This window comes from Coffea arabica, chromosome 4e, assembly GCF_036785885.1.
Source record: "Coffea arabica cultivar ET-39 chromosome 4e, Coffea Arabica ET-39 HiFi, whole genome shotgun sequence".
Lineage (NCBI taxonomy): Eukaryota > Viridiplantae > Streptophyta > Magnoliopsida > Gentianales > Rubiaceae > Coffea > Coffea arabica.
In genome coordinates, this window is record NC_092317.1 from 1,426,286 (window position 1) to 1,449,373 (window position 23,088).

A 23,088-nucleotide genomic window follows, 5' to 3' on the forward strand; every position below is an offset into this window, starting at 1 on the left:
CTGTGATGCAGTGGGGTCTGTCCGAGATAGGCTGTATCCTGCAGACCCTTTTCTCTCGGCAGTTTTTGTTCTTGTTTCGCTATCTTTTGGAGAAATTTTTCATTTTTCTTGCATACGAACGTGTAGTTTCCGTCCGGCTTGCATGACTAATGAGTAATGAGATTGACAAAACTTGATATTTATGTTGGGCCATGTCCATGTGGTTAGCTGTTTCCACCGTTAGAGACTAAATATTTATAGTTTCCATTTTCTGTTCTATGGTTTGCTGGTTTTTTGGATGCTAATTTGCTATTTTTAACTCCTGGTCTAGCTGATTTATCAGGTTTTGGTTTGCTATATAGCCCTTAAGGTTTTGACTGGATTGAAAATTTTTGGGGAGAAATAGTTTGAAATGTTCTTTTCGAACATTTGCGAAACTACTTTTTATTTCGCATGCATTATCATTTTTCTTTAAAAACTCTCAATCAAGAGAGTGCGACGATTATAAAACTCCTGTGACAATCAAAACGAACCCAAAATTATCCCTGCAAACTCAAGATTGTAACCTATAGGACTACCTATCGTCTGATTTGGAACATTATTGTTCCCGCCTCTTCTTTTCTATGACAGCTAGTATTTTGACCACGGTTCTCTCTTTTCTTTTATTAGTATTAGTTGTGAATTTATGCAAAGCATGAAGAATTCAAGAAAAGATGAAAAAAAATGTTCATGAATATTTATGTTTGAATGTGCCTGAGTGTTGCAACACCTATTAATCATTAGAACTTCTCTACATACATTTATTTTAATGTAATATTATTATTCACAATTAAACTATGCAAGGTATACAAAAAAGCTCGGCACATGTTCTTTGACTTAATTGTTAGATTTTCATATGACTAAAAACCTAAAACAAATATATATGTGCTCAATTAAATATCAAATATGCGAAATTTACTAACCTTCCAGTAACGTTAATGAAGCAACAATTAAAATAAAACCAAACAAGATTGATACATGTGGATAGAATAATTAAGTGAATTTATAAATAAAGATATAGTTTGTTGGAATACAGGGGAAAATCATAATAAAATGTAATTTTTTTTCGCCGCAATGATAGCATTAGTATAAACTATTCTAGTTTAATCTACGGGGAGGGGGAGGGGGAGAGGGGCCTAACTGACGGAGGATCCCATCGGAGGTCAAGCAGCCACAATTAAGTGGCAAAATAGGAGGTCAAGGATTTAGCCCAAGAGACTGTTGGCTTAATAAAATGTAATTCAAATGTATTAAAATGGATTGAGTTGTCAGAAGAGAGAGAGAGAGAGATTGTATAAAAATTACCCGTTTGGCTTTTTAATTTAGTTCAACATGATAAAATGGTCTGCTTCGTCGGCATAGCTTTCAGGAGGTCAGTTTCGGCGGCCCTTTGCCGGGTGATAGACTGTGGCTGAAAAGGTATAGGAAGCGTCTGATACAACTGCAAGTTTGTTTAATTGACAATGTGAATCTGTGACAGTAGCATAAGATTCGGAAGCTGTGTATACCTTGAAATTTGGCAAAAAGCAAATTAGTTGGAAGAGTTCCTCAGAGTAATATATAATATACTGTATATGATATGGGGCACTTTTTTGTCACATTTGTTTCCTCAATCAATTGTTTGGAGTTTTGCTGTAAAAGTTTTTTTTTTTTTTTTCTTCCCTCCTTTTGTAGAAGTTTAAGTGATAATGTGATAGCGAAACAAGATTCGAGGCGCAGAGTAATTATTGAGAGTGGGCTCAGCCTCGACCAAGAAAGCAATCATCTTTACGAAGAAAAAACAAGGGAAATTCTTAGAGTAAAAAATGGGCATCTTTTTTTGCATTTGTGAGCAACCTATGAGATCTTAAAAGCTCAATGTCTAGTCAATACATAGCTGACAGGTGTCCGCAGAAGGGACAATTAATAATAATGTTAAACAAGTCAATGAACAGTCTAAAACATGCTGTAAAGTCTATAATCATCCTTTTTTTTTTTTTCTTGATTCAAATGCGCATAATAATTAATGCATGCCCCGATTCATTTGAGAAACTACTAAACCTTTTTCTAATACTCCCTCCGTCCCGTTTTGTTAGTCTTGGTTTTTTTTTCACACAGATTAAGAAAGTGTAATTAATTTGGTTGGAAACATAAATTTAGATTAATAATTTCCTAAAATACCCTTACGCTAATCACGAAGAGTGCCAATTAATATCAGTTACAACTAATGAGTTAGTATTGGAAAAACTCAATGTATTCAATGTAGTGGGTTAGTATCTAAAATCCCTCCCTTTTTTTATAACTGACGTTTAAGGTTTTGCACACCAATTAAGAAAAGTTTTTCATTGCTTAAATCTGTACACTACTTTCCTTTTGTACCCTCATTAATTATCCAATTCTCCCATGTTTTATCTCACTAGAATACGGAGGGGCAGATAATTACTAGGGTTGTTACAAAGAGAGAAGCAATAATTACTAGGAGTAGTAATTAAGAACCCTGTATTGGAAAAGAGAGATAAAAGGGTAAAATTGTGAAAAAATAATAAATACTGTATGGGGATAATAAAACGACAGATAAAAGTACACTAGAGCAAATTTCTTAAACGTCAATTATAAAAAAAGGGAGGGAGTAACAATGTATTAATAACAAGATATTTAATAAGGGTATTTTAGACAATTTGAAAGATTACTACATTTTTTAATGGGAGAGTGAACTACGATTTGGGACAGACGAAAAAGGAAAACAAGACTATCAAAGTGGGACGGAGGGAGTATTTCTTTCGTGAAAATGACTCATACCAAAGCCCCATATCATTTCCCAAATAGTACAAGACAAAAAAAAAAAAAAAAAAAAAAACAGAACTCATCCATGGGTGCTGTCCCAAGACAGATCTACAAATAAAGAAAAGAAGCCCTGGTGCCATTAATTGTTGCATGTGCCAGCTTTAAAATCAGGATCTTGATTGTGTCCTTTTTCTTTCATCGCAAGCTAAGCCATGCATTGCTCGTTCGCTTGGATTAATGGGTGGGGTTATGAGCATTAACTTTTACTAACTTTCATGTTCAATAAGAGAATTCTTGCTGCTTTTAATGGGGATTTCATAAACGTAGAAGAGAGAGAGAGAGAGAGAGAGAGCATTAAAAGAACAAGGAACAAATGTCTCAGACTTCTTTTGAATATTTAGCACCTTTCCCTGTTCAAATCCTTCTCCTCTCAAATTCTTTTTTCATTCTTCCTCATCATTGGTCCTTCTCTTCATGGCATCTTCTTTCCAATCATCATATTTCCCATATTTCCAATCAAGCCACCAACTCAATTTGACAGGAACCAATTAAAGTTTTTGCATCTTCTTCTTCTTCTTTTTTTTTTTATCTTTGTTGGAAAAACAATGGAAATGCATCCAATATAGAGTAGAGCTTTGGGTCTGGAAAAAGAATTGCTACGCCCGATATGAGGAGTCGTCCACACAAAAACTCAAAAAGAAGAAGACTTTCTTCTTGGCTTTGAAGTCGTTGCTGGGATTTTTTTCCATTTTTCACTGTCATCGGAGAAGTGGAAGTCTCAAACATCAATATATATATAATGCCGAATGAAAGTAGCAACAGCTAGCTATGTAAATAAACTTGGCTCATCTTATGCACGCTTTCTTTATTTCTGAAGCACAGCAAAATTCTGAAAATGGGACAAAACTAGACAAGCTTTGTATGTTCCGCTAATAATCCAAACTAGAAATAGAATAACTGATTCAAAAATGAATCAGGAGTTCCCAAGTTCTTGTCGAACGAAATAATCCTAATTAATTATCTCTCGATTGCAAGCCTTGCTTCACTTGGTCGCCTAAACTAGAAACGTGTCCTTAGAGTAGTTCACATTTCCAATTCCTGGCAGTTTGTGATGACGTGAAAGTTGTCGAGTATTAACGCTTACTGACCATTTGGAAAATTACTTATTTCATCAGTGCTTGAGAAAAAGTGATGGTTAGGAAATTTTGTGCAGTCTTATCTTTAGGCAGTTTTTGTTTTGTGTGACAAGTAAATAGCTTATGACAATTTTTATTTACTTTAGGAATTAGAAGCTAAGTCCTATTTTGTATAAGTTTAGAAATTAGTAGTTGTTTCCTATTATTACTTGATTATTAGCCAACTAAGATTACTTCTAAATAGGTGAAGTTTGCATACTATAAAGGTGTGCGCACAAAGAGAGCCAGGTAGTCTTTACATAGGGTAAGAGAGGGTTCTTGAAAGATAAGAGAAGTTACACAAGGTTGGATTTGAATTTAAGTTATATTTTTGTATAGAGTTTTTCTATCATAATAATCAATTAATTTGTTTTTCTATCATAATATTTTTGTATAGGTTTGGTAATGGTACCAAACCACATTAATTCTTGTTGGTCTTTTATTTTCATACATGTAACTTATTTGTCATTAAGGGTCCGTTTGTTTCGGGTGAAAATGTTTTCCAGGAAAATATTTTCCTAATTTCCCGTGTTTGGTTGCACAAAAGTTACTGAAAACATTTTCCTATGTAAAATATTTTCACTCATCTTATGGAAAACAACTTCCCTTCCCAACTTCCTGAAGTTGTTTTTCGAAATGCATGCATCTTGCCTGTAGTTTGTTCCAAACTTACTGAAATCATCTTGCAGTATGTTCTTTTTTTTTTTTAGTGTAAACAGGAAGATTCGAACCCAAGACCTCTTCCTTACACTCCCTCCCCCGTACCACCCAACCCTCCCCCTAGTATATTCAAAATAAAAAAAAATCTCATCCTGCTCATTCTATGCTAGTAATTAATTATGTATAATAGGGACATTCTTTTCTAGAGAAACTTTCAGCAGTGAGAGTGCAAGATATATGTCACAATAAGCATTGCATGTGATTGATATTTGACACTAAATGGCCAGCAATTTATTTATTTGCTTAAGGAGATATTTTTTATTCATATATACCTTTCTTCAAGATTTTTTAAAGTTAAACAATGAGATAAATTTTTTTATTTTGCATGGGAAGAAGTATGTAGTTATAATGTGTAGAAAGTAAAGATAGAGATAAAAGTGAAAATATTTCAAAAGTTAAACAAACACCAGAAAAATGAAGTAAGAAAATATTTTCAATAAACTAACCAAACACCTGAAAATGATGAAAGGGAAATGATTTTCATGGAAAATTACTTCCACGGAAAATATTTTCCCAAGGAAAACATTTTACTTCCAACCAAACAGACCCTAAATTATTATATACTTAATATCTCAACAATTGTTTATTTCGCGTTTAGATCCCAACAACTATTATGAGAGTAAGGTTCATAGTTGGGTCTTGATTAATTATTGAAATTTAGTGGATTAGTGACATTTACTAGTTCAACAATTTAAGCATTAAAGGTGAAAGATGGGAAGTTAAAGAGCACGGAGGAGACTCGACGATAAATCTAGGTAGGTGATTTAAGATTCAAGAAAAAGGTTGAGCCTAATGTCGATTTTGGACGTGAATCGATAAAAACTTTCTCACAATTCTAACAGTTGATATTTCACCCAATGAATTCTAGATTTTGATGATATTTGTTCCTTAGGTGGTGTGGCATGTATCGCAAAGAAACAAAAATATCCAATTTCTATTTGGCACGAGGCTCTGATGGCTACGAGTTTTTCATTGAAGGTAAAGTTTTGAAAATCACACATGACGAGATAGTTCTAAAAATATAAAGAAATATGATGATTTTATCATTTGGTTGCCTCAAAAGTTAGAAATAGAGATCACAAAAGTGAATTTCAAGTTACAAGTAATGGTGAAAAGAAAATCCTGTAGATAGTCTTTCAATTGAGGTATTTTCTCGCTAGTCAACAAGAAATTAGACTCGGAGTAATTACACATGCTTATTTGGCAATTTAATCAATTTGGTATCAGGACTATTTTGATTTGGATGTATAGTTCAATACCGTATTATTTGATAATATAAAGGAACGAGTTCTTTGGATATAGGATTGGTAATGGAGATGAATCACATTAAATTTTGTATATTTTTTATTTTCATACTTGTGATTTATTTATTATAATATTATAGTGTACTTAATGTTTCAATAACTATTTATTTTGCATCCGGATCTCAACAGTGAATAAGTACACTTATAGAAGTACTTTTGGGTAAGCAAGATCCCGAAAGCAAGTATTTTATATAGAATAATTGATTAACAAAACAATGATCATGAAATATAGACTTTGTATGGATTAGGTGTTTTTGAAATTGTTTTTCAAAAATTTTACCGTAGCGGTGTATATGAAAAACTTTTACTATAAATAGTTCGTTTGAATTTGGTATTTTTTATGATGTATTTTAGGGTATTTTTAGAATTTAAAATTTTTAAGTATTTTTTATAAATTTGTTAAAATAACCGGCTATCCTCCTCCATCATTGCCACCATCACTTCCCTCTTCCTCTCTCTCTCTCCCTCCCTCCCTGCTCCCATTTCCTCCTTTCCCTACCATTAAAAGGGGACCATAAAGGAAAGAATAGGGGAGGGAAGAGGGTCGGTAAGGGACGGGGGATGAAAGGGAAGAGGTGGAGGAGAAGGAGGAGGAAGGGAAGGGAAGGGAATGAAGACGAAAAGGAAAGAGAGGGAGGAATAATAGGGGGTAAATCTTATTATTTTTTTAATTTTTACAAGTTGTATTTGAGATTGCGTGGTTTTGGAATTATTTTTAGAGTTTATAACCATAAACTCCACAGACAAAAATAACTTGTGAGAAAAACACTCAATCTAATCTAATCTAATATAGAGGAGCGACAAGGTCATGCAGGTAAAATTAATTGCATCCTAATATTGCTGTCTTAATTGGTAATCTGTCAATATGTGATTGGGATTAAAAGCGAAAGCATCTTTGTGACTTGACAATGCATTGTATCTCCTTTGTACGGTGATTTTCACATTTCCTTGACATTTGCAGCCACTAATATGAATTATTAATCGAAGCAAGCAAATTACCTCGTTAAGCAACCGACAGAAAGCTAGTGCCCTAGAGTCTATATCTAACTTTTTTCTTTTTCTTTTTCTTTCTGAGCGACTCTAATTAACTTGTTAAGCTCGCCATATTCCTAATTGGTTTGATGTGCTTATCGCTGCATATTCTATGGCAATTTTTTGAGTCCCTGTGCTCCAACCACCGTACCCGCCCCTAATTTCAGCACAGGTTATTGGTCTATTGCTTTTAATTTTAAAAACCTATTTCGGTTCTTATCTTCAAAATGGTGAAATTATCCGTCTTCAAATTGCTTGTTGAGATTGTTTAGCCTACCATATAAGTTGTCCCAGTCAGTTTTAGCCTCTAAATTCTAAATTGGGATGCGCTTTAGTTCTTAAATTATACTCGAATTCTTACTTTGGTTTCAAAAACCCTTTCTTCTGAGAATCCAAACATGGCATTAATCCCAAAAACTAAGCTTCCATAAGTAGCATATATGGTTCTGCAATTAATTGGGATATTGTTCTCAAGCAATAATAATAAGATTGCTGCTTCATAATCAAACCACCATACAGATTGTATTGAGACTAGTACTGAGACTACACAGCTAGAAGTAAGTTCAGGTGCCAAAATGTCCAGAGGATGAAAGTTCAGATGCCAGATCAACACAAATAGAAGTTCAAGGAGCAAAGCACCGCAAAGCTGTTTTTTATTGTATTTTTTTTTTCACGAAATAAGCTTAATAATGAAGTACATGAATCCAAAAAACCTCAACCGTTTTGTCTGCTGAATAAAAAACGTGTTTCACCAAACAACCTTAACCTAAAACCAGAATCTTTAAGAGCATGAATCTAATCGAAAACGAAAAAAATAAAAAAGACTGCATCATTGGAACGAAGAACGTTTGGAGATAGAATTACACTAGAACACGCAGACATCTTCTGTTGGTAGCTTAAAGTAGCTAGTAGTACTTGAAACTCTTGATGCGAGTTCAAATTTCTACTCTTGCCCAAAGCCTCAAAATCAAACTTCATTAGCTAGTTTGAAATATATATGAACCATAGAGTAACGCACACTCTTCGTGATCTCTTGATGGGATCCTTAATTAGTCCCCCACAAGACTTGGATCCATATTTATGGTGAGAAGAAATAGGGCAACTAATGATGGAATGCCCCTATCTGGTTCATCTTCATTAAGTTAATCAGAAGAAGCAACTTGCTTAATAAAGGAAGTGGAGACCACTGCACTCATTCATTCACTAAAACAAGGACAAACGAATTAAAAGAAGGGGTTTAAACATTCTTTTGATCGATTACTATTTTAAAGCATCATAATTAAGGATTTAGCCCTTGATTACTATTTTGAACCAACAAAGTTGTATGTAATTTAACTTTAAATCTTACATTCACACACTTGAATTAAAAGATAAGCAAATGGACGCTGGCAACTCATGTCATGATGCTCCATGACTAAGATGAATTTCAGATGTTAGGTCTCGAAATCATCAGTATTTATTTATTTTTGGAATTGGAATTTTACATGGTAACCAAAAAAAAAAAAAAAAATCAATGCGGCAAGTATACAATAATGAATAATTTTATATAGTGACAAAAAAAAATGCTCATGTTTCACTTTTCAAAAGAAATGTGGCAAAAGTCAATTAGACAGATGTATCAACTTTTAACTGACTTAAAATTTTGGCAAGTATTATTGGAAAACTCAGAAGGGTCGCCATCTTCTTTAACAGAACTAGCGGGGTCTTAATTACACACGAACTGGCATGGATGAGAGTTAGGGACCTCCGGACACGAACCGAAAGCTCTTTTAGCACTAAACAATACAGACAACTCAATAAACCTTTTGCAAATGATGATTACAGACCACTGATGACCGGACAGACCTATTATTGGAAGACATGACCCGCTGTCGAAAATGGGGATGTAGCTAAGGCCTGGGGGTACCCACCCCGCGGGCTCCCAGACGAAGGAGGTAAGAAAAATAGAAAAAAAAAAAAAAAAAAAAAGGACGCACGACAAACAAATCTTATGCTGCTGTCATGATGTAGACGCCATTAATCAGAAAACGGAGCTAGCCTCTCTTGTTTAGTAGTTAATTAGTACCCTTGATTATTGTTGTTAAGGAGTACTTATTGTGATTTGACCTATTTTTTCTAGTTCTTTTATTCTTTGCTCATCAATTCTCATAGTACGTGTTTATTTCGTTACATGACCTAGCTACTAGCTCTTTGGTTTTGAGTTGTGACATTAATTATTAGGAGGCACAAACAACTAACTTTTTATTTTTATTTTTATTTTTACCAGACACACAAAAAACAATAAAATTTGATAAGAATATTCATTCCATGTCAAAAAAGTCCTACTATAATGCCGACAATTAATCACCATTATTCGTCATGTAAAACGCTTGATTGTTAAGAATATCAACACCATTCTTAATAACTACGTACGCAGTACTATTACTGATTTATATATATATATATACTCATTTCTTGACTTTGTTACGTATTAATCAACACATAGCAGGGAATTAGTCGGGACTCGTAAGGATTGACCCGGACACTTCCTGTGTCGACAAAAAAAAAAAATAAAAAATCAACGCATAGCATACCGAAAGATACCTGTTGAAATTTAAGAATTTGCCCTTATCTCAAACCAAAAAGAAGCCAAAATAGTACACACGTAAATTAGAGAAACCAGATGGCTGTAGCTTTTATTCACAACAGCATTATTCAAGCTAGTAATCAATGTGAACGGTCTCTGTGTTCTATTTACATCATTTCGTTATTTTTACTCTAGCAGAAAGCCCAAATGCAATCACAACCGTGAACCCCAAAAAATCTAAATTATGACGATCATCAAGGATCAATACACATGCAGTTCCCTCCCCATGGACCTGCCAGTTTTGATCGATGATCTTTAGGACGATCCGTACCATCCCAGGTGGGACCGATGACCTTTGCATGGATGCCTCGTGGTACAGTCGAAGACCTATTATAAGACAGTCAGGGGCATCCAGAGGGCAGTTGCAGCTTTTACCTCAGATCTCTAATTTGGTCCCTCTTGGCCATAAGAGAGGGGGGGAGGGGGGGGGGGGTGCTTTTCCCAGCATTAAATTCACAACCTCTATGTCCTCTCACTTGATATCATCCATTCCAGAGATTCTACGCATTTTTTCTGAGGCCGTTTTAGGGCGGTAGCAAGTAGGGCTGCTGCTTATCTTTGATTTCTTGTTGCTTTGTCAGTTTTTGAACGAAAGCATATAAAACGACGGTGATACTACTGTAACTCACTGCACCCTCCTGCTTTTAGCTTCGAGAGAAACTGAAAAAGAGGAAGATCATGGGACACCATTCTTGCTGTAACAAACAGAAGGTGAAGAGAGGGCTCTGGTCTCCCGAGGAAGACGAAAAACTCGTCAACTACATTTCTACATATGGTCATGGTTGTTGGAGCACTGTTCCAAGACGTGCTGGTAAGGTTTTGTGTGTGTGTGTGTGTGTATTTCTACGATTCCAACACACCCACCCCCCCCCCCCCAACCCAAAAAAAAACCCCAATTTAGGATGCTCAGTATTCTTTTTTTTTTTTCAACTATTTGCAATTCAAATCTCAGTTCTTTCATTTATCTACTTGTTTGTGGAAAGAACTTGAATATTTCTTGCATGAAACTTGTGAATAATGTAGAATCGGTTGATGTGCTACTGTTTTGACTAGTTTTTCATGGTGCAGGGCTGCAAAGATGTGGAAAAAGTTGCAGGCTAAGGTGGATAAATTACCTAAGACCAGACTTGAAAAGAGGAAGTTTCTCTCCACAAGAAGCATCTCTTATCATTGAACTTCATAGAGTTCTGGGCAATAGGTACAAGTTGATGAACTCCATAATTTCTTTTTGGGATGAACTTTATACTTTTTTTTTTTTGGGTCAAAAGGATGAACCCTATACTTAACTATATATGACTCGGAATAATTGTCGACTTTGAGATGGCGAGGCCTTGATTATTGCTACTTTCAGTAATTTCATCATCGTAATGAATGAATGAGCTCAATTTCATGCAAAAAGACATTTTTGCTTTTGTACAGGTGGGCTCAGATAGCCAAGCACCTACCGGGAAGAACAGACAATGAAGTGAAAAACTTTTGGAATTCTAGCATCAAGAAGAAACTTGTCTCTCATCATGGCCTTCCTGACCTATGCAACTTTCCTCCCAATCTTTCAAGTGCTTTTGCTCCTGGTGCCTCTGTGGAAAGTTTCTTCTCAGTTAATGCAAACCCTAATCTGATCCCAGGTGCTCATTTCGATAACTTGTACATTCCAACCATGGCATCAACACTGCAAGGGTTTGATCATAACATTCACAATGATATCATCGGAGTTGATGAAATGAACAATTTCCCAAATTTGGTCCCCGTGCCCACGGTGACTACTCCAATGATAGACTCTCCCATATGTTCATGTGATCCGGTATGGCCGGCGGGCAATCTGCAGTCTGACAATCATCATCTTGATCCTGCACTTGCTTCTGCCGCTTTATTTAATGCATCAAACGTTCAACTCATCCATCCCAAAATGATCATTCAATCTTATAACGATGTTGACGATGTACTAATGGCTGATGGGACGCCTAAAATTTGTGAAATCTTGGAGGAGGGTGATCAATATAGCCTACCATCTTTATCTGCCGATACCATTTCTCAAGAAGTTGATCCAATTGCTGCTAGTCTCTCCAGTTTCCTGCCATCTGCATCTGATCCATGTGCCCAGATCGAGCCTGGAAATCGGCAGTTACTGGAAAGCATTGAATCACTCGTGTCAATGATGCCACCGTCTTCCTCTTCATCTTCATCATCATCGCTGTCATTGTCTCAATGTCTCCAGTACTACCATGCAGCCAATGCTTATGAACCCTAGTCTTCCTTCAGGCTGGGGCTGCTTAGTTACCAAAGCAATAATAATATTGCTAAGGTTGCTATTCTGAGAAGGCTGGAGTCAGCTGATACTTAGTGGAGTAATGCATTCTTTTTGGCAGAGAAATCCAAACAAGGATCTGTATTCATATGAATGGTATATGAATTTTCAGGATTTGTAAGTCGTTATTCGCCATTCGGTCTTGGTATGTAATGCTCAACATATAATAATTCTCTTTTCTCAGGTACCTTTTTTTTTTTTTTTTTTTTGGTTTATGGGAGAATTCATATGAAGCCATTTCACTAGGATAGTATATCAATTTTCATGATTTGTCAGTCGTTTCCCTGAGGAGCATTCGGTCTTTGGTATGTGATGTTCAACATAAAATAATTCTCTTTTCTCAGGTATATATATATATATATATTTTTATTTTAACGTTTCTCCCATATGATATGATTTATTAATTACTGACACAATCGATACTGATCATGTGGAATTGTTGTCAGAATTAGGAAGTGATGAATAGTGTACAATTAGTGTGTTAACAGTTGATAATTACCAGTGATCCATGACTCATCTCTTTCATCAGCTATGAATCACGGATTGCATTATGATGACGCACATTCTATTCGTTTAAAAAAACTGTAAATGGGGAGAACATAAAAGTAAAAGCAAATGTTTTTTAGGGCTTACGAAGTTCTGAGTTCCCAGTCTTAATCAATCAATCCAAGTCTTACAAACTTTTGGGTTTCAAGCCGTCAAAAAATGGAACCCAAAAAAAAAAAGAGAAAAAAAGAAAAACCAATAATGTGATCAATCATTAATATAAAACTACACAAAAAACAAAACTCTGTCATTTACAATTGGGAATATTTTGCAGCTAGAGGGGTTGTCAGAATTTAAGCTAAACGTAATCAAACAACTCTGAATTTCTTTCTTCAGAAAAGGGGTTTTTTTTTTTTTGGAAATTTTGGAAGATAGAGTTGATTTACCAATATTCCTATCTCATGGCTAGTTTTATTTTATTTTTTTTTTTAAAAGTTACGTATCCTACCACACCAGAATCAAAGATTTACTAGTAGTAAATAACAAATTCGTTTGGTCCTGCTTTTAAAACGTAAAGCGGTTTTTTCCCTGTTTCAAAGGGGTACATCTTTGGAATCAAAAGAAAAGATACCACCCCGCCCACAAGATAAGGATAAAACAAGAACAAGAAGAATTGATTGCTGAAAAGAAGATAATTCCAATTGCATCAAATTAAGGTAAATTTTCTAAAACTGGCGTAAGGGGTACGAAGTAATACCAACTTATAACCCTCTTGGCATTTAGTACTCTTTTTACCTCTCCTTACACAAATTCTTCACTCATCAAGTAAGAGACAAGAGGTCCTTCTGTCCTCCTATTCACGCTATTTTCATGTAACCCTGGGGCCCCAAGAATATGTAATAATTTTACTACTTTAATTGCAGATTTCCACACTAGTGAGTGGGCCTCTAACCACCGGCCTCTGGACCGGTGGCCACCACCGCTTCCTTTAAGGCTTGGTGGGGTAGGAGGTCAAGGATTCAACCCTTGCATCTTATCAATTGTCATAATATGTGGCTTCTCTTAAAAATTCAGATGGATGTGTAGTGCATCCATCTGATCCGATGGTGATTCAGTCGATATCAGTCTCCGTAGATTCAATTGAACCTCCCTCCCCCTTAAATGAAGATAGAATAGGATTATATAGATAAAGTGACAATTGACCAAAAAAAAATTAAAAAAAAAAAGAGTGAGAATCTGATTTCTTTCTTCCTTCTAGTTTTGTCCAGTCCAGCAGCTAAAAATATGGCAGGACAAAAAAAAAAACGATTGAAAAAGATAAATCTGAACGACAAGAGTTAAAACACCCGTATTACAATCCACGGGCAAGAGCGTACGAGGGGCAAATTTGATTGCACAAAACAGGTTGACCCGGTAAAATTTTCCAGAAATTGGAAGTCCTCGGGCACGAGACTGATTTTTTGGCAGAGAGAAATACGTGCGACTCCACAAACTGGGCCACAAGTCTTCGCAGCGAAGATGTCCTGTCCTCGCAAGTTACGTCAGAGGCGCGCTACTGCATAAAGATTGACCAATTAAGTTTGGTACAGTTTGGAATATATGACGAATTGAGTTGGAATCAAACAAAAAGTGCTGGACCACAAGGTCCCCAACCGTGTACACTTGGGCCATGGAAATCATATTGGCCTCAAATGGATTAAGCAAGAAGATTGCTGCTCTAGCGCATTTCAAGGGTCTTATTTTCGAACAGCACCATTCAGCTCATTACTAGTAGTTTTTGTCTTCTATCCAGCTTTTACTGGGTCAATATCGACTTTTGATTGATCAAGATTCAAGAACTCGAAAACAAGGGACGGACCAACTTACTTAGCAAAAACAGGGGACATGGATGCCTATTTGCAATCTGAAGGCAAAAAAAATGTGTTCAAATCCCGGGTTCCAAAAATGTTAAAAAGGGGGCAACCAGAGCAATGCTGCAAAATTTTCCTGTAGTTCCTATTGTGCTAGATGAGAGGATGCCAACTGCCATGCCTATAAAGCTCCGTACCTGCAATAGCAATTGACCGAGATTCCACATGCCATGGGACTGCTTAATCATGTAGTCCTCCAAATGCAAAATTGGGCACTTCCGTCAAAGAAAAATCGTTTAACACTGAACTTCTAAACTATCTGAGTTATACACACAATTATTGAACTTGATGTGATGCCTGCTATAATGTGTAAAGACAATCGCTCAAGTATAAAGTCCATAATATTTTTGGTTTTCCCGGCTTCAAAAGAATCTGCTTAAGCATAAAGAAGTTGTAACACCATAAGCAACAGCTGTCAGATCTTTTGAGGCTGAAGTAACCATGCAAAGCAACTCATCGCTCTATTTGCTTAGTCTTGCAATGAAGCAACACAACTGTCGGACCTATATCTGCTATTTACTGAAACAACGGAAAAAGGACAACGGAAAAAGGACAACGTTCCTAAGGTGTGATTCTTGCCCGACCCTTAGCAATTCGTCGAGCAATTACTCTCTGGCCACCCTTAGTTGCTTTGCTGCTCATGCAATAAAACAAAATTTTCATCAGTAATTGTGCTTATTCATAGTCAGCATTATCAATCAAGCAAAACTTGTCCTTCCATCGTCATAGAAACCCTAATTTGAGCATGAAATTCCTAGATATTTTCCCTGTGCCTGTTAAAATTGGAACCTTTTTATCTTTAAAAGCTCCATCCTTTTAATCTCAAAGAGTGCAGGATAACTTTACACACTCCACATTCCGAATTACGGCCATGGCAAGGAAGTGTATCCTAGCATTAAATTAGAACAAGCTGCATTCTTTTGAGATAGATTCGTAAATCAGGTAAAAGACAAACTGAAGAACAAGGAATCATGGATAGCACTTCTCAAAAGTTACATACAGGACTCAACATGAGATAACTTGAGAAGGAAAGTGAGAGGGAAAAAAAATTCACATAAAAGTGAGCACGTCATGTGCGTCTCGTTTCACGCTCTCTCTATGTAGAGGGGTGTGTGTGTGTGTGTGTGTGTGTGTGTGTGAGAGAGAGAGAGAGAGAGAGAGAGGAACGAGGAACATACCGTGCCAAAAATCCATGGTTCCTCTTACGCCTAATGTTGCTTGGCTGGTAGGTTCTTTTCGGAAATAAAACCATTGGCTCAGATGACAAAGAATCATTTCCTATGCAGAGAGAGAGAGTGAAGCACCAGTACATGCAGATCAATTATGACAAAGAAATAATAAGCAAACAGCTCTATTAGACAACCACAAAAAATCGCTCAACGGACTACGGGGAATTACTACCAGATACAAACATGGTACAAATTTAAAGGCTTTTTCATCTTTGTTCCTATCACATAGATTGCGTGATTTCGACAACATTTGTATTGGGCTTCAGCAAAGGTACTGTAACCAGTAATAGAGGTCCAGCAAACTTCGAGTGAAATTTGCACCACTAAAAACATGATTGAACTTCCTTCACAGAAATTAAGATGGTATTCCCCTTCCAGAAATTTCAAGGCTAAGAAAACATTTTAACAGATGAAAAAGTTCGAACATACTTGTAAACAGATATATTTCCTACATAAGGCAGTCTCAGATATCCCAACGTAGGTTAGCTATTCCTAGTGGCTATGCAGCGTTTTAACCAAAAAAAAAAAAAAAATGCAGGTAGGCTATACATGAAGACTAAAGTTTATGGTGAGGTACCTGTTTCGTGTTAATGCTCTGTTTTGAGTAGTCAAATTCAATAACAGAACTTATTGAAAATCATAAATACACCAAATATCATGTCTTTTTTCAGAACAGTTCATAATGTGATAAGAATGTAACTGAAACCGTTGCCAATGCCAAAATATTATGACAATTAGCAACATTTGGAGTTTCATAAATTGTGGAGGAGAATCAAAACCCATCACTGAAGTTTCAATATTTAGCTCAATTGAGGCCTTCTATCTCATAAAGACAAGTTAATCGAAAGAAAACTTAAAACTTTACATAGCACCAATCATGAGAGTGCAGCACGTGTATTGTCTCAATTTCTGTATCATCTCCTTCTAACCTAAAATTAGGATAAAGGTCCCTAATAAATCCACATAGTATTTCCACGCACCATTTCTCATCTCCTATTTCCACTAAACAGCATCTGTCCAATGGTGTTGAACAAATCCCCTCCATTCAACCTTCCCGCTCTCCTACTCTAACCCACCCCTTCCACCCCAAACACCAAAAAAAAAAACCACCAAAAAAAAAAAAAAAGAGGAGGCGAAGAAAATCAAATTGAAATTAAAAATAACGCAAGGGAAACAAAGGGGCCAAAAAACACAAAAAAGAAGGGATTTTTACCATCAGGGAGAAAGAATGGAAGAGAAGGAAGGCCACAGGGATGTAGGAAGCCTTGAGAAGAGAGCTTCTTGATTGAGTCGGCGTCGTACTGATGCAGAGGGGGAAGGGATGGCGAGCAGAGAGACGGGAAAAGCTTCGGCACAATGTCGATGTCTAGGCTCTGAGTTGTGATGAGCTGAGTCGAGGTCGAGTTTTGACGGAGAGATGGATTTGCGAACCGAGTCATGAGAGAAAATCCGGTGCGAATTAGGGCTTTAGAGGAGGACATTTCTACTAAACCCGTGTAGCAGATTTGAATTCTTCTCACTGAAGTGTTTCAAGAGAGCGGAGAGAAACAGTACAAGACAAGTCTATATATATGGGTTTGTTTATTTTAGCCTTTCAGAAAGGGGGAAAGGATAGAGCAGTTCTAATGTTTATTACTTTTGCTTTCTCCATTTCTTTAACAAAAATACCCCAAATTTACAGGTAGATCAAATTGTTATTCAAAAATTTCCAGGCCTCCAATTGTGCTTGTCTAAACTACAGAAATAATATGTTTATTTGAGAATCAGAAAAATATGTATCCACTGGGATTTTTATTTCCTTCCGTGTATTTTTTGTTGGAGGAAGGAAGGCTTTTTTAACTCTCCAGATCAAAAACTCTTAATAAACTACTTTTCATAAAGCTTCCGCAAAAAAATTAAATTAAAACTCATCGGCTACATCTGTTTGGCACTACTCATCATATCATTTCTGACTTGGAATTGTGTATGATTTCCCCGGAGCAGAACATTGGACACTGATAAAACTGATTCCTTCACCATACTATACATGTCTGCAGCAGCAGCAACTCATCAAAAGTCATGCTGGCAAAGAAACAGTTGGCACAGACAGAATGCCAAATAAAATCCAAACAATCCAAGTAAACAACACTAAACCAAATAAATTAAGGGTACGATCATTCGAACCTGACTGTTTGCAGTTACATTGTGCTACCACAATTACAATACAATAAACCAACTCTCCTTCCTCACCTTAAAATTTTAGAGGGGAAAAGAAGAAATTGAGAAAGAAAGAAAGAAAACCTACAATGCGACTTTTACAGTAGTGTGATAAAGATACAAGCTGACAACAGGCACTTCAGCTGTGCCAGCTGTATCAATCAACACAGGAAGCCATCTGCTCCACAAGACAAACAAATGGACTAAGAAACTTGGTTCCAGAAGAACCTATCAAAAATATGAGACCAAATAAAATTTAGAACAAAATTCAGGTCGAAACCACAGAGCAAGTTGCATGACGACTAAAGCGGCATCGTCTTCCGATATACACAAAATCCCACTAATGCTGTCGACTTTAAGCAAACTTCACTGGCCAACTTTCAGTGCTCTGGAAACCCAATCAGAAGCAGCCACTTGAGTTTCCGACTCTACTTGCGATTGAGGAAATACAGGAGTGATGGCTATCTGTTAAGAAAGACCAAAGTTCTACATCAAAGATAGTCAAGCATGTGCAACAAAACCACCAACCAAGCGTGCAAATGCAACGTTAACATGAAATCCTCCATTTCTCTTTCTGAACTTGAAGAAATGATGTCAAAAACTAAACCACTGCATCAACAGTAGACAAAGTACTAGCATAAAACACAGAGAAGCGCTGTACTTACGAAGCCATTTTCAAGCGCTCTGAAGTCCAGATCCTCATCTTCTCCTCCCTGATCTTTATCGAGGAACTGAAATATAGATAACTAGCCAAATTAATGACGGACAACTACACGAAACCATTCTAGCATAGACACAGAAAAATACATCAAATGAATATTCCAAGGAAGGGTATGCAGACACAACTTAACCAAGACATGAAATCACAAACAAGGAAAAGCAGCTGGATGAAGAATTCTTATCATAAGCAATATGTACATGTCAGACCATTGAAGGTGCGTTTAGAATTGATCATATCTATCATTACTTAATATTAGATTTATCAAAAAAAAAAAAAAACTAGTATTTCACAAAAGGACACATTTGCATTTTGGGTATTGTTTATGATCGCACATCATCTCCAATAGTCCAATTGACGTAGCCTTTATAGTCTGGAAAGTTCCTATTTCTGAAACCCAAATTCAATTTCGCTTCCAAACATACTAAAACCCATGTAAACCACATATATCAAGCCACTAAAATTTAGAGCTATACTCAACAACACTTAGATATTGTGCTTAAATGCAATGGAAATAGTATTACCTCCAGCCTGAAATATCTCAAAGTCCGATTGGAATCAGATTTCCCGGCAACACCAACTGATTCAACCACCTCAACGTTCTTCTTCTGTGTGCCCAAACGGCGAGCAGCACCCTGACAAAGTTGAGAAAGTAAACCACTTAATAGATGTCCACAGATAATGCCAAAGTTCAAAGGGTGTAATACCAACTCATAGCAAAGCATACTCACAGCAGCAGAAGCATCCCGGCTGAGTTGAGCAAGCTGCATACCCAAGATCTGTTGATTGGACATGAAACGTCCAGAAGATGGATGCCTATTTGATGAAACTGCTTGCCAATTAAGTGTAGACCTCCAGAGACTTTGTTTTGCCAATTTGAACCCCTGTAAAGCAGTTTATAAGTAATTCGAATGTCGGTGACAGATTTAAATAGATTCATGCTTCAGTTCTACTTTATTAAATGCTAAGGGCCCAAGCTACAAACTAAGGTTAGGCTCCAAAGTGCAAACCAAGGTCTTCAATTCTTGAAGCTAAAAGGCCTTATTTTTTCTTTTCCTACCCAGGGGGAAAAGAAATTATGCAAATTCACTGCAAGAGGTGGCGTGCATGGATGTGCATGTACAAATGAAGAAGTATAAAAGTTTTACAAAAACAGTGCTACAACATGCTCAACAAATGAAAATTGGCATACATAAGCTTCATGTTTTGAGTAATGCAAAACAACATTTTCTGTTCACAGCTCCTCTTATATTTTGGAAGAAATCGAGTTATGGAAACATAGAGGCAAGATCGGGATGAATATTTACATCATTCAACCTTATCATACAAAATTGGTGATCAAGATCTTATTTGAAAGTGAAAAATCAAACACTTGTCTGCTTACATCAGACAGAGATATGACATTTGTGCCAAAGTCATGGTAATGTGCCTGAAGATACTAACAGCCCCAGCATCAAGTGTATGTTGTTCTTCAGTTTCCTAATGCCACAAACACTTTGCCCAATATAGAAGTCAGGATCCTACATGAGGTTATAGAACCAAACCTTGTTTGCCAAAGGAGATGTCGGAACTTCTATGTGGAAAGAGCAGTCCCTTGGAAAAACTCCCTTCTCTATGTCTCCAAAAGCTGCTTCTAGTACTGGCATACAGGCAGTAACAGCATCCTTGAAATCATTGTCCTGACTTTGATCCTTCTTCCTAAGATAAAAATGGTGAAATTCTTAACATCCAGAACAGCAAAAAAATAACAGTAAAAATGACAGTTTTACGAAACAATGGAGATACCAATTCAATGATATCGATAAAGATGGCACACCACTAATCAGTGCTTCTCGAGCTCCAGCAACAACACCTGAGTAAAGCCTGGACATCATCCCATGTAACCATGTCATGAGAATTATCTTTCTAGAGCATAACCAAAATTGGAGCACCAATTAAACTGATCGAGAAGTTCATGATGTGATATTCTAATTGTACTAATCAGCAGTGCACTAGCAGAATAAGATAGTCTGAAGACAATTTAGTTGATAGCCATGTCAAAAATCACATGAAAAGTAACAACTTACATGTGGTGGCCACAACTTGAACCCCTGTTGATTCCGCTAATTACCTAAAAGAAATTCAAGAAACAAAAAGGACACGCTGAAAAGATGAGCCCTTTGACGACAAAGTACAATCTAATAGAATCAATAAGAGCATAGAATACAATACAATACCAGCAAAGGCTTTGTCCAAGAAAATAAAGCCCCAGATAAAGCCAAAGAAACACAATCGGCAGGAGTCCCTGAGAGTAGAAAACATACACAGTCTGGAATAATTCTACTTACTACCAGGGAAAGTTCTAATCTTTTTGAAGTTTGCACAACTTTTTACAACTCTACGAATCAACATCAGGTCCACCGACAGATTAAAGTCATTGGACAACATCAATCCCGCATTATGTAACTAGTAAATCATAACTTGCAATGTTTCATAAATTAAATTGAGCTAACCACAAAAAGAAGAATAGAATAAAATTTCCATACCAGAAACTTCGTATGCGGTGGCACCATCAATTTCAGCTAAACTAACAGAAATAGTCTCTCTCATAGTCAACGAATGACCGGAGGCAGATTTATCCCTGTCAAAAGCACCAACAATCATCTAATCAAGACATAATTTTCTTCAATAAATCTTGAAGCAAGTGAGAATCACACATTTATGCACCCAAAGTTCACACACAAATGAAGTAAAACTACCAAAAAAAATTTCGAGCTCCAATAATAATAATATGAGCAAAATTCAAAAAAAAAATCATATTTTTACACTTATATCCAAAAGACAGAGCAGTCAGAGGCCTACCCATAAACAAGTCCCTAAAAATAACTAAATTAGAAAAAATAACAAGTACGCCGAAGATTCATGGGTGCAAACGCGAATACCGTAAAAGGTGAAAATCAATAAATCACACGTTCAAATAAAACCTCATTTACAACAAATAATTCGCAATCACACGCTGAGACAATTATATGAGAAACAAAAGTTCTAATTTTCTTTTAAAAGAAAAAAAAATTCTAACATAGAAATTTTAGCTTCCACATTTTCATAAAGGCATCACCAGGAAAAGGAAAATCTAAGATTCAAATTAAGGAAAGGCAGACTGACGATTGAGGGGCACAAACGTGGACATTGTAACGGCCTAGACAAACAAGAGCTTGAACCAAATGGGTAAGGCCAGGGGATTCAATCCCATCACCATTGGTGACCAAAATGACCGGTTTAGAGGTATCTGAATCAGGCTGGTCATCAACCCGGCCGGAATTGGAAGCAGACGACGAAGAAGGTTCCACCGATTCATCGTTGACAGTGGGTGGTTTGGCGGCAGAGGAGGACTGTGATTGTGGGTCCGGGTCATCCGCACCCTTTCTCTTAAGAAGCACCTCCTGCAAATTGGACACCAGCCCAGGTGGCAAAAAGTTGTTGCTGCTGTTCTTCACCGCGGACGACGTCGTCGTCATTTCTGGAACGAAAAGGGCTATTCGGGGAGGGAATTCTGATGATGATGATGATTATTATTATCAAAAAAAAAAAAAAAGGGATTCACAACCCTAGATAGAGAAATTACGTGAGAAAGCAAGAGAGAGAGAGAGAGAGAGAGAGAAAAGGGGAAAAGGAAGAGTAATAAAGAGAAGGAGAGAGAACAAAAGACAGCTCAAGTATGTATGGGGGGAATCGAATGGATGGACCGATTCCAACGGCGTTATGTTTTATATATATATATATAATATATACAGAAATGCTTGTGTATGAACAGTTGCAAGTATGAACAGGATGAGAGAGAAAGGGAGTAAATTACAGGAGGAGGAGTTGGACCAATTGTTTGCTGAATGGGCAGCAAAAACTGGCAGCCATGAGAAGAGGAATGAAGAAAGAGGAGACGGAGGCTGAACGAAGCTGAAGCTAAATGCCAAAGCTTAAATTGTGATGGACATTGAATGATCTGTAAAGACTACTGGCATATAGGAGATTTTGCCCCATTTGAGCGCGTGAAGGCTACGACCAAAGCATCAGGTGACACTTGACAATTGGGTCATTACATTATATTTGGGTCTCCAGATTTTTATTTTTTTTGCGGAAAAAACCAAACTACATATAGATGCCACGAACTTCCTTTGAGGTTGGTTCGTTTAATGGTGCTGGCTTTCCCTACTTAGCTCAATTTAAGTAAAAGCTTGATTTCAGATGCTAAGTAAAGTCAGCAGGAACCTAGTTAAAGAATCTAACCAAACTTGAATACAGTTTTTTATATGAATTAATATTCTATACAGCGATGGTGTATGAATTTTTATTATTAAATGCGTGACACATAATTCGAATTTGAATTTGAAACTCAAATTTTGTATATGTGTCGTGCATCCAATCATAATAGTATATATACTGTCTAGTGTATATAAAATTTACTCTTTTTATATTTGCCTTTCCTATAATTCGCTTGAATGTTTTGCACTTACGAAATGTAAAACTTTTTGTCGGAATTATTTTCGTCGTTCGTTAATTAAAACTGTAACGTATGATTTGAACGAATGAAAACTTTATTTTACCCAACCAAAAAATGTTTTGCACTTAA

At 36.5% G+C, this 23,088-nt stretch overlaps 3 protein-coding genes across 3 annotated transcripts; 1 reads left to right on the plus strand and 2 right to left on the minus strand.

Moving 5' to 3' along the window:
* The first annotated feature begins 10,086 nt into the window (after positions 1 to 10,086).
* On the plus strand, positions 10,087 to 12,218 carry LOC113743002 (transcription factor MYB26). The gene is made up of 3 exons (XM_027271055.2): positions 10,087 to 10,449; positions 10,707 to 10,836; positions 11,058 to 12,218. Exons 1-3 carry the CDS (start codon positions 10,317 to 10,319, stop codon positions 11,884 to 11,886), a joined length of 1,092 nt encoding a protein of 363 aa, XP_027126856.1. The 5' UTR covers positions 10,087 to 10,316; the 3' UTR covers positions 11,887 to 12,218.
* Positions 12,219 to 14,555: 2,337 nt separating this feature from the next.
* On the minus strand, positions 14,556 to 17,166 carry LOC140005856 (uncharacterized). The gene is made up of 3 exons (XM_072046984.1): positions 16,782 to 17,166; positions 15,518 to 15,617; positions 14,556 to 14,973 (listed from the first exon to the last, which is right to left on the minus strand). The coding sequence occupies exons 1-3, from the start codon at positions 17,047 to 17,049 to the stop codon at positions 14,901 to 14,903; spliced, it is 441 nt and encodes a 146-aa protein (XP_071903085.1). The 5' UTR covers positions 17,050 to 17,166; the 3' UTR covers positions 14,556 to 14,900.
* A 520-nt stretch (positions 17,167 to 17,686) lies between these two features.
* Positions 17,687 to 22,474, minus strand: LOC113742328 (uncharacterized). Its single transcript, XM_027270153.2, has 11 exons — positions 22,318 to 22,474; positions 21,627 to 22,014; positions 21,008 to 21,102; positions 20,699 to 20,766; positions 20,549 to 20,592; positions 20,268 to 20,345; positions 20,027 to 20,180; positions 19,214 to 19,366; positions 19,007 to 19,117; positions 18,430 to 18,495; positions 17,687 to 18,229 (listed from the first exon to the last, which is right to left on the minus strand). Exons 2-11 carry the CDS (start codon positions 21,977 to 21,979, stop codon positions 18,131 to 18,133), a joined length of 1,221 nt encoding a protein of 406 aa, XP_027125954.2. The 5' UTR covers positions 21,980 to 22,014; positions 22,318 to 22,474; the 3' UTR covers positions 17,687 to 18,130.
* Positions 22,475 to 23,088: the final 614 nt, after the last annotated feature.

What these genes read in the sequence shown, in the direction of transcription:
- LOC140005856 (XM_072046984.1), bottom strand. Translation starts at nt 17,049, where the DNA reads ATGTCCTCCTCTAAAGCCCTAATTCGCACCGGATTTTCTCTCATGACT. An exon ending in TCCATTCTTTCTCCCTGATG is followed by an intron (nt 15,618 to 16,781) that starts GTAAAAATCCCT and finishes CTCTCTGCATAG; the next exon opens with GAAATGATTCTTTGTCATCT. An exon ending in AACCATGGATTTTTGGCACG is followed by an intron (nt 14,974 to 15,517) that starts GTATGTTCCTCG and finishes TTGCATGAGCAG; the next exon opens with CAAAGCAACTAAGGGTGGCC.
- LOC113742328 (XM_027270153.2), bottom strand. Translation starts at nt 21,979, where the DNA reads ATGACGACGACGTCGTCCGCGGTGAAGAACAGCAGCAACAACTTTTTG. An exon ending in CACGTTTGTGCCCCTCAATC is followed by an intron (nt 21,103 to 21,626) that starts GTCAGTCTGCCT and finishes TGCTTTTGACAG; the next exon opens with GGATAAATCTGCCTCCGGTC. An exon ending in CTTGGACAAAGCCTTTGCTG is followed by an intron (nt 20,593 to 20,698) that starts GTATTGTATTGT and finishes AATTTCTTTTAG; the next exon opens with GTAATTAGCGGAATCAACAG.
- LOC113743002 (XM_027271055.2), top strand. Translation starts at nt 10,317, where the DNA reads ATGGGACACCATTCTTGCTGTAACAAACAGAAGGTGAAGAGAGGGCTC. An exon ending in CACTGTTCCAAGACGTGCTG is followed by an intron (nt 10,450 to 10,706) that starts GTAAGGTTTTGT and finishes TTCATGGTGCAG; the next exon opens with GGCTGCAAAGATGTGGAAAA. An exon ending in CATAGAGTTCTGGGCAATAG is followed by an intron (nt 10,837 to 11,057) that starts GTACAAGTTGAT and finishes GCTTTTGTACAG; the next exon opens with GTGGGCTCAGATAGCCAAGC.